At 35.2% G+C, this 11,055-nt stretch overlaps 2 protein-coding genes across 2 annotated transcripts; one reads left to right on the top strand and one right to left on the bottom strand.

Moving 5' to 3' along the window:
• The first annotated feature begins 788 nt into the window (after positions 1 to 788).
• Positions 789 to 5,690, top strand: LOC107950630 (uncharacterized). Its single transcript, XM_016885512.2, has 16 exons — positions 789 to 1,216; positions 1,347 to 1,468; positions 1,590 to 1,678; positions 1,766 to 1,798; positions 1,897 to 1,987; positions 2,078 to 2,120; positions 2,214 to 2,305; positions 2,772 to 2,836; positions 2,923 to 3,416; positions 3,491 to 3,578; positions 3,680 to 3,814; positions 3,943 to 4,511; positions 4,601 to 4,739; positions 4,818 to 4,886; positions 4,963 to 5,073; positions 5,182 to 5,690. Exons 1-16 carry the CDS (start codon positions 1,002 to 1,004, stop codon positions 5,293 to 5,295), a joined length of 2,469 nt encoding a protein of 822 aa, XP_016741001.1. The 5' UTR covers positions 789 to 1,001; the 3' UTR covers positions 5,296 to 5,690.
• Positions 5,691 to 6,160: 470 nt separating this feature from the next.
• Positions 6,161 to 10,410, bottom strand: LOC107950631 (reticulon-like protein B4). Its single transcript, XM_016885513.2, has 6 exons — positions 10,268 to 10,410; positions 7,750 to 9,311; positions 7,163 to 7,343; positions 6,917 to 7,058; positions 6,717 to 6,786; positions 6,161 to 6,629 (listed from the first exon to the last, which is right to left on the bottom strand). The coding sequence occupies exons 2-6, from the start codon at positions 7,943 to 7,945 to the stop codon at positions 6,463 to 6,465; spliced, it is 756 nt and encodes a 251-aa protein (XP_016741002.1). The 5' UTR covers positions 7,946 to 9,311; positions 10,268 to 10,410; the 3' UTR covers positions 6,161 to 6,462.
• Positions 10,411 to 11,055: the final 645 nt, after the last annotated feature.

Below are 11,055 nucleotides of genomic sequence, written 5' to 3'. Positions count from 1 at the left end.
TAGACTTACTGTAATATAAAAAATTAATTAAAAATTAATTAAAAAACTAATAGAAATAATTTATTATAAATCCTATACAATTGGATAAAATACCTAGTAAATGGTATGAAAAATTATCTGTCGTTATCTTGAAATTTGATAATCTGCTGACAGCAATATGGTACCACCCAATATCTTGATCCGGAAGGCGGAACTTGCTTTTAAATGGGTACTGACAGAACCGGACGCGTGTAGGAACCGGACAGGATCCAAAGCTGACCACACTTGGGCGACCGTTTCATTTCATGCACAACTCCCTTCGCAGTTTTGCGCCAAGTATTCCCACAAATTATAAACAAACTGTCCAACCGATTCATAAACCGTCAAATTACTGCCACCTATGCTAACCTCTTACTATTCCTCACTACCTAGCCGCTTTCATATTTTTAGATTTTAATCCTTTACTACTCTATCTAATAATCCATGCTAATGGTATCACCCACCACCCACTAATTTAATAATGAATTTGTTAAAATATATTCTTATATATAAAATATGTTCAATTTATTTATAAAATTACTAAAATTTAATAGATTATTTTTATACGATTATTCAATAAAAATTTATTAAATTTTAAATTAGAATGATGTACATTTAAATTTAATGAAAGTTTATTGTGAGAGGTATCTGATTTGAATTATAAATAGAGGGATAATATTTTAAAATTCTTAAGATTACAAGGACTGGGGCATAAATTAAATCTATTCATCTCTCCCCGTTGATTTCCTCTTTAAAAACTTCAAAAAACGAACGAACTGATAGAGACTCCATAAATAGCGGGAACCGACTCTACTGCTCTTCATCCGCCGCCATCCGCTGCTCTTTCCCCTTACCGGCGACGCCTCGCTGTCAAAGCATCCGCTTCTTTCGTTTCGTTGTTGAATCAGCCACGAAAACAGTTGCAGATCAAAACAATTTTCATTTTAATTATAAAAAATTAAAAAAAATTGTAGGCAAAGCAAATGGAACAAAAAGGCTTACTGTTATCGGCGTTGGGTGTGGGTGTTGGGGTAGGGGTAGGGCTAGGTTTGGCTTCGGGTCAGAACAAATGGACCAGAAGCGGTTCCAATTCATCAACCGGCATCACTTTGGAGAGGATAGAGAAAGAATTACTTCGCCAAATCGTTGATGGCAGAGAAAGCCAAGTCACCTTCGATGAGTTCCCTTACTACCTCAGGTAAATTCCCAATTTTTTGAGCTCTATTGGCTGGAAAACAAGAGATTTTTGAATCACCTATATGAATATTTTTAACTTGCTTATACAATTTTTTTTAATTGTTGGAATGATGTTTAATTTTATGTGGCAGTGAACAAACTCAAGCATTGCTAACCAGTGCTGCCTATGTCCATTTGAAACATGCTGATGTTTCCAAGTACACAAGGAACCTTTCTCCTGCTAGTCAAGCTATATTACTATCGGGACCTGCAGGTTGATTGCCCGAAATCACAGGCGGCTATACTTGACATGTTTTTTTGGTGTTCATGGGGCTGTCTCTATAAGGCTGCTACTGACTGTGTCTGTGTTATTTCTTCTTTTTTTTCCTTGGTAGAACTTTACCAACAAATGCTTGCCAAAGCTTTAGCCCATTTCTTTGAATCCAAGTTGCTGCTCTTGGATGTAACTGATTTTTCCTTAAAAGTGAGTATGTTACTCATTTTCTTCTTCCTTCACCATTAAGCTTCAAGTTTTAACATCTGACATTTAAGTGATTTACTTTTGTTACAGATTCAAAGTAAATATGGAAGTGGCCAAGAATCTGTAAGATTCTCTCTTTTTTTTGTTTAGGATGACACATCGAAATAGTTCAGTTCAACCCTGCTTTAGAGCTTTCCCTAACCGTTGATTCTCTCATGCAGTCTTTCAAAAGATCCACTTCGGAGTCGACACTCGAGCGATTGTCAGGCTTATTTGGTTCATTTTCACTCCTTTCTCAGGAAGAGCCCAAAGGTATGGCAGGAAATGTTCTGGTTTCCATGGTATTGTGTACAGTGTTTGTGTGTATATCTCTGTGACCATGAACCATAAGTTATATTACAGGTACGTTGAGGCGGCAGAGCAGCGGTGTGGATATTGGGTCAAGGTATTGCGACATATATTCTCGATTTATCTTTTGAGAAATTTCATATCCAGGAGTATTCTGTTTATTCAATCTTTCTGGTTGTTGTAATTGCAGGGGAACAGAAGGTCCTCCTAAGCTACGTCGATATGCATCTGTATCAGAGAATATCAATAGCCTTGCTTCTCAATGCAGTCCAGGAAATCCAGGTACAATTGAAGTTCTTTTAATGATGATCTAGTCCTTTTATGGTTAGGAATAGAAATTCTCGGCAAAGCTATCGGAAGTTTAACCCCCAAGTGCAAGATCAACACTGTAAGCCACTAATTTTTATTTCACAACCAATAAATATCTCTTTCTTCTATACCCCATTAGAAGTAGCTAACAAACAGTGCTGTCATCTGTATGAGAAAACAGTAAAAGAAAATTCTAGTGGACTGTAACGGGGTTCTTCTCAAGTGATCTGAGGCTTCGTAGAGCTGAAACTATTAAAAATGCGAGTTGTTGCGGTTGAAGAGCTTCGGAATCGTCTTACAATCCTTAATGAATAATATAGAAATCTTAAGTTGAAGCTGGAAGATGTTAAACAACTCCGCTTTGACCTTTCTTCAATCAATTATGTAAAATTTTCCAGGTTCGTATAACCGATCTAATCTTTTTTCCTCCTTTTTGTAGCTCCTCTGAGGCGAACAAGCAGTTTGTCTTTTGATGAGAAGCTTCTTATACAGGCTCTTTACAAGGTATTGCCATTTGGGAATGCATGCTAGTTGCAACAATGAACAATCTTATTTATGTATGTATGAAATCATCTCTTGTTTAAATGCAGGTGTTGATATATGTATCAAAAGCCAGTCCCATTGTGCTTTATCTTAGGGACGTCGACAAGCTCTTGTCTAGATCACAAAGGATTTATAATTTGTTCCAAAAGATGTTAAAGAAACTTTCCGGGAACGTTTTGATCCTCGGGTCACGCGTTGACCTGAATAATGATGACAGGGAATTTGACGATAGGCTATCAGCCATTTTCCCTTACAACATTGAGATCAGGCCCCCAGCAGATGAAAAACATCTTGTAAGCTGGAAATCTCAGCTAGAAAAGGACATGAAGATGATCCAAGCTCAGGATAATAGAAATCACATCATGGAGGTGCTCTCGGCGAACGATCTCGACTGCGATGATCTAGATTCGATCTGCATTGCAGATACAATGGCCCTCAGTAGATACATAGAGGAGGTGGTCGTATCCGCCATTTCTTATCATTTGATGAATAATAAGGACCCCGAATACAGAAATGGGAAACTCGTGATATCATCAAAGAGGTCAGATTAGTTTCTCATGCTCAGTTTTTGTTACCATTAACGTTGCATTTTTTGATTTGGTCATTTTGATGCAGTTTGTCGCATGGATTGAGTATATTCCAGGAAGGGAAGTCCACTGGTAAAGAGACACTAAAACGGGAAGCACAATCCGAAACATTGAAGGTGTTTATACTTAGCTACCTGCCTTTTACATTATCTAAAGGAGGAATTAAATGGTAGGTTACTAAGCTTACCTGCCCATATTGGTCTCTGTGTAACTGTAGGAAGCAGGAGCTGGTTCAGTAGGCGTGAAGCCGGAATCAAAATCCGGCAGCAAAAATCCTGAAAAGAAGAGTGAAACAACCCTTCCGGCAACGAAGGCCGAGGGTGAAAATCCTGCTCCAGCCTCAAAAGTTCTGGTGAGTTTTTTTGTCTTCCTTTTAGATACATTTTGTGCATGATAAAATTTTCTCTGATATCCAGTTCCTTCGGTATCCCATTTTCTCATTCTTTTTGTGTCACTTTGTACTTGTTCTAATTGCTGCAGGAAGTTCCTCCAGACAATGAATTTGAAAAGCGAATAAGGCCTGAGGTCATACCGGCGAAAGAGATCGACGTTACATTTGCAGACATTGGTGCGTTAGAAGAGACCAAAGAATCACTGCAGGAGTTGGTGATGCTTCCTCTCCGAAGGCCAGACCTTTTCAAAGGTGGTCTCCTAAAGCCTTGCAGGGGAATATTGTTGTTTGGTCCTCCGGGCACTGGAAAGACAATGTTAGCAAAGGCCATTGCTAAAGAAGCTGGTGCAAGCTTCATTAATGTATCCATGTCTACTATTACTTCTAAATGGTTCGGGGAAGATGAGAAGAATGTCCGAGCTTTGTTTACATTGGCAGCCAAAGTCTCACCAACTATTATATTCGTTGATGAGGTAGATAGCATGCTAGGGCAGAGGACTAGAGTCGGAGAACATGAAGCCATGCGAAAAATAAAAAATGAGTTTATGGCTCACTGGGATGGCCTCTTGACGAGGCAAAATGAACGTATCCTAGTTCTTGCTGCAACCAATCGGCCATTTGACCTCGATGAAGCCATAATTAGGCGTTTTGAGAGAAGGTAGATAAGGATCAAGTTCTATGCATCTCTAACAAGATTGGAACACTTAATTGTGGTGTTATTTACTAACCCTTGAGTCATTCTAACAGAATCATGGTGGGACTTCCGGGTGCAGAGAACCGGGAAAAGATTTTTCGAACTCTTTTGGGAAAAGAAAAAGTAGAAGATGGTCTAGACTTCACTGAGCTGGCATTAATGACGGAAGGATATACCGGAAGTGACCTTAAGGTTAGCATTTTGAGAGGATGATAGTTTTTAGATGAATAGTGTAAAGGTATAATCACCGCCATTTCCTGTTTAAAACAGAATTTATGCACAACCGCGGCTTATCTGCCAGTTAGAGAGTTAATACAGCAAGAGAGATTGAAAGATCTGGTGAGTGCATAATTTCCTTTTCAAGTGCCCGGAAAATAAATGCACTTTCTGTTGTCTAATAAATTTCCCTTTGCAGGAGAGAAAACAAAGAGTTGTTGAAGTACAAAACAAAGAAGATGGTACAGATGAAAGAGTCATTACCCTAAGGCCATTATCTATGGAAGATTTCAGGCAAGCAAAGAATCAGGTAACCCCTAAACAAAATCATAGTCAAATGACTATAATAGCATGTTAAAATTGCCAAGAAAATTATCTGTCGATTGTTTTATTTATGCTCCATTTTCTGGTTGGGCAGGTGGCGGCTAGCTTCGCATCTGAGGGAGCTGGAATGAATGAGTTAAAACAGTGGAATGACTTGTACGGAGAAGGGGGTTCAAGAAAAAAGGAGCAACTATCTTACTTCCTATGAAGGGATTCGTTTTACAGTTACAGACACCTCAAGAAGAATTTTAACAGAGAAGCCATGATTGAAGTCATCCTCCATTGACGACCAGATGAAATACTACTAAAGAACAAGCAAGCAAATCGATGCTAACCAGGAGAAGCAAAAGCCAACCTGAGAATCTATCCTTGTTGCTAGCCTAGTCCTGTAATGATACAAGAAAAGGTTTGTAATATTATTTTACAGTGGTTTGTGTTGTACCCGTACGAGTGTAGTAACTTAAAGAGCTTGTTAAAGGGATTAGAGTCATAAAGTACTACATACCATTAGTGTCTGTTATATTTCAAGCCAAAACAGAGGCGTGGAAATCGAGTCTATATCAACAGCTTTGATTCCGTTTATAGATGATATAATTTGCAGTATCCTTCCAGAAGTTCCTATGACATCCCTGGGCAGATATTATACTCAAAACAAACCAATTCATTTCGTTTTTATCATCCTTATAAAAGGCTTGTTCGATTTAATTTTTTTACACACAGGCAAACAGGCATTAATCCAGTGGAATTAAGTGTGCTGTGAGATTGTTTGGGAAGGACATACAACTAGACCTGACAATTCTAAGCCAAACCTGAAAACTGATCCGATGAACTGAAAGTGACCAAAACCTAAAATGGCCTGAACACCTAATGATCTGACTTAAACCCAAAATGACCTGAACTTGAAACATTCTGAATCCAAATTTACGTGAATCCAAAACTGACCAGAACCAGAATAACTAAAATACTATATTAACCTTCTAACGAAAGCAATAGCAGTCTATAAAAGATAACGGGGTCAAACAGTCCCCAAACATACAAGCAAAGTGAATTATTCAGTAGGATAACCAGAAAAATTTCCAAAGAACTTGCAATTCGGTGTACAATCCATTAATCAACATGCAATACAATAACATATTGTCTCACATAGCATATAAATCCATGGGACAGCTCCCATGCACGGCAGCAGAAACAAAGATGTTAAGAAAAAAAAAGTTTCCCATTTTCATCATCATTGTGAACCCAGTTACTACAAAAGTAAAGCATAAAAGCAGGGTTCTAACTGATACTGGATAAAACTCAACAACTTCATGAAATACAGCTACCAGATGTATTTCTAACCTCTGAACCTAGCAGCATCAACATCTTGACCGGTAAGCTAATCCTTCTTTTGCTTTAACGGTCCCCTAGGAATCTTACTTAGAACTTTTGCATCAAACACTGCATACTGCTTCTTAATCTCATGCATTGCTTTCTCGGCAAAGGGATCCACCTTGTCCTCATACTTCTCGTACAGCACAGGTACAGTGTGAAGTAGTACGAAGACTGTTTTGCAAAAGCATTTACATTAAACCAGGAAACTAGAACATTTAAAAGGGGGGAAAACAAAGCGCTCGAAGGCAACTTCAATACCTATGTAGAACAGAGTCAAGAAGTTGCACCAACTTCCCACAATAGACAAGACCCATAATCCAGCAATAACCTGAACAATCACAACGCCGTTCCAGTATTTTCATATAAATGAAATGGACTATCATGAATGAATAACGGCAAATGATGGCCAAGCAAATAAACCTAGTATTAAGTATAAGAGAAACAAGAAAATAACATACAGAGAGGAACATCTTAAGATCTCTTCCTAATGCAATATCCTGCAGGACAGCGAAAGCCCGGTTAATCTCAAACCTAAGTGCCATGGCAAACTCTAAAACCGGTTCCTTAGGGATTTGAACTTCCGGGATGTGCGGTGTAGACCTATTCAAGAAAAAAAAAACCATTTACATTACTACTATGAGCAGAAACAAACAAACCTGAGTCCGAATAAAAACCCAATATGGAAAATAAATGCAACAGCTTACTTGTTGATGAACTGAGTAGCATTTGACCACAAGAAGAGCAATGCAAGAGCAAGTATCAACAAGTGACACACTAGAGTGAGCAGGTGATATTCAAGCAATTCAAACAAAACCCATATCACAGTTGCAACACCAAGCGCTCCTGCTGAGATCTTTTTGTTCCTCCACAGTAAAATGTCGGCCGCTATCACACACATATACCAATTTCATCACATAATTATATCATCGGAGGGGGCTATTGATAATCAATAATACCAAGTATTGAAATTTATAATAAAATAAGATAAACCTAGAATTTGTGCACACTCACAAAGCAAAAAAAATAAAAATGAACTTTACCAAAATTAATCCATAAATTCACTTAAAGATCTACAGATTCACTGATCAAAAAACATAATTAAGCTCAAATATCACTAATTAATCAAATTAAAAGCTAGATGCAAATCACTAAGTCAGATCTTATTACTCTCTCATGACACAAAATAAAAATAACATCTGATTCTAAATGAAAATCAGAAAATTTAAAAACCCAGACTTGTAAAAGACCATAATTTTAGAACTGAAGAAAAAGGAGGGTCCTTATAACATACGTTTGCCTCCACCGAAAACATGGTGGACGGGCTTTTCTCTTCCAAAGAGACGAAACACCTTGTCCTTGATCGAAGATTCCGATGGCTTGTCGTCATCGGAATCCGACGACGATGACGATGAATCATGACCATGGATCTTCTCCGCTATCTTTTCCATCAAAGATTCCTCCTGCTTCTTCTCTTCGTGCTCAGCCATTTTTTTCCTTTTTTTTTCCACACAAATTCTTAAAAGAAAAAAAAAACCCCAACTACTCGCTTTGAAACGTTTTTGAAGATTGGAAGGAAAAAAAAGGGAGAAATGTAAGATTTGAGTGTTGTTTGACTTGTTTTCTTTGAAGCTCTTAGTATCGGGTTTTGTGGCTATAGAGAGCGTGAGTGTGTACACGTTAGATTTAATCTAGACCGTTTAATGAAGGTGTTTCAAATCTGAACCGTTTCATATGTTGGAGTTTGACGACCGTTTGATTTTCTTGATGAAGACGTTCGTGATTGATATAAACCGACTAATATTATTTTCACACGTGGAATGAGCAGGTGATTTGTATTAAATATTTATTTTATTATTATTTTTTAAAATATAAAAATCTAGATGTTTCTGATGGGAATTAAACATGGTTGTTAGACCATCAGTTTGGGGGATACCCATCAATTGTAATTATTAGGTTAAAATATAATATAGGTCCATGTACTCTTTACAAATTTGAATGTTAGCCTTTATATTTTTATTTCAATTAATTTAGTCCTTTTACTTTTTAAATTTTAAAATTCAAGTCCAATTGCTAACATTGTTAAATTTGTTGGTATGACATTTGAAATAAAAAAAATACTCACTCGATAATAATGTAATTAAAAAATGACATTGTAATGAATCTCAATTCAACAAAATAATTTTAACAGTATTAATAGTTGGACTTAGATTTTGAAATATGAAAAATAGAGAATACATTTCTAAAAATAAAAGTTGAAAATTTAAATTCCGAACTTACGAAATATACAAAGATTTATAACATATTTTAACGTAATCGATACAACATATCATAGCTTTTATTTTTTTTATTATATTTATATTTAAAGAGTGGTAACTATAAAACCAAAACAAAAAATGTACAATATAAATTATTTTTAGGACTAATTTTTGGGTGATGGTGTATGAGAAATGTTGAGGGGTCGACTCTCTTATTTGGAGAAGTTTTGAAAATGCTATTATTTTAGTAGTCGAATAAACTCTCAAACGGTGGAGGTATTGTGCCCGAAATGTATATGCTTGGTTTTATGTCTGGGTTTTTGTCTCCCTACTTTATGGAGAGCTCAAAGGGAGAACGTGTAGATCTACCAAGGTTTGAATAAGTAAAAACACTAAATCTTTTAAATTGAATAAATATTTGAATAAAATAATTATGATTTTTTTAAAACTAAAATTTCCATATCTCGCATATTCGAAATCAAAGTTAACAAAAGAAGATGTGAAATGGGGAAATGAAGATGTAAGGATAAAAAAAAGTCAAAAATTAAGATCCAAAAACCTGATTTAGATCCTCTTTTTTCACATGATATTGATCACCCTACATATGTGACAACAACATCAGACAAACTGCAATTCGATGAATAATATATAAATCAATCAATATTTCCAAACCAATTGAAATATATAATTTTTTTATTGATTCAATTTCCATTTCTTTTTAACTTGTAGTTTGAAGGGGACGGTAAGGGGTTTTTTTTTTAATTTGAGAAAATGTGAATAAAATAATTAATTCTAAAAAATAAATTTTGAATTAGGTTCCTTAAGTTTTGTATTATAGTTGAAATTAAGTTTGGGGTATTGATGCTGTCCAACTGAAATGTGGTCTCCTATCACTTTAGGACTCACAAACCCTTAATAGGAGCGGATCATTTTCAGGGGCGGCTTCGAGGGCTGCTAACCCTATTTTCTTAAAATCTGATTTTTAAAATTATATAAAATTTTAATTTAGTATCACTCTCCCAAATTAATAAATTATCAATTTAATTTTTTAAAATTTATTTAAAAAAATATATACTATTAAAATTGTAAAATTATATTTTAGCACACACAAATAACCACCTCAAAAAATATTTTGACTTTGCCCTTAATCATTAGACTCACATGCACACATTATAGCGAACGACACTTATTAAGAAAGATGAACATTCAACCAATTAATTTATCACTTAAAATTTATTTGTTGGAACAAATTTTAATTGGCCTGGAGAAAGAAAAAGGGTATCTGATGAAGAAGATGATGAAAATGAGAGTGTCTAAAGAGCAGATTCTCCTCAAGAGGTCTTTAAAAATTTATGTAAGAGAGATTTTTTCAAGTCGAATTTTGAATCATCAAAACAGATCAAACTTCAAATCAAATTATGATATATTTTATTATAATTCTATAACAACACAAAAAATACTGCAAGAAATGACACTACAGGGAAAAAAAACTAATAGGTAGTCCTACAATACTAAACAAAGTAGAAGGAAAAACAAAGAGAGTATAGAGATTACCTCATTTGAAGGTTGTAAAGAGAGAAAAAAGCAATGCAGGGCAATATATATATAGCAGCTTGTACATGGATACTCTTTCTGAATAACAAAGGTTTTGAGCTACAAAATGCCTGGAGCTCTTCATTGGCCATATTTGAAGCTAATTTTTGGGTGTTGTTCAATTTTTTTTTCTGGTTTGACCAATATAACCATGTTTTGAGGGTATGAATCTGATGGGAATAAAGGGGCAATGTTGTCAATGTCGACTTCTCCATGTGAGTTTAAAAGAACATTAAAACGAATATGCGCTGGGTACCATCTGCCCTTGCCTCATCTTATCTACAAACTAAATTAATTACATTTGTATATGTGGAATTTCAGACCAAAAAAAAACATAAAAAGCATGACATAACCCATGGCCCTGTCTTTAGAACTGGCGAAACACAAATGGGTTTAAATTTCTTTTGCCAATTTACTCATTTTCTTTTTAAAAATTTGGTCATGAAATTAAAAAAAAAATCAAATTTTACCATAATTTTGAAAAAGAATTGAAATTATATTTTTTTAACGAAAATGCTATCTAAGATATTAAATGTTTAAACATGACATATTGCATGATAATTCACATGTACATCATTATTATATTTCTATTTTCAAGTTTAATTTATTTATATTTTTATAATTTTTAAAATCATATGTTTTGGTGGTATATAATGTCATTTTAGCACGAAGTGCATATGGATTATCACACGAGTTGCTACGCTAACTATGTTAAAAAATTAATGTTTTAATCAATTTTTTGTTAAAAA

Source organism: Gossypium hirsutum, chromosome D03 (assembly GCF_007990345.1).
Source record: "Gossypium hirsutum isolate 1008001.06 chromosome D03, Gossypium_hirsutum_v2.1, whole genome shotgun sequence".
Taxonomy (NCBI): domain Eukaryota; kingdom Viridiplantae; phylum Streptophyta; class Magnoliopsida; order Malvales; family Malvaceae; genus Gossypium; species Gossypium hirsutum.
This window is presented reverse-complemented; position numbering and strand designations above follow the sequence as displayed.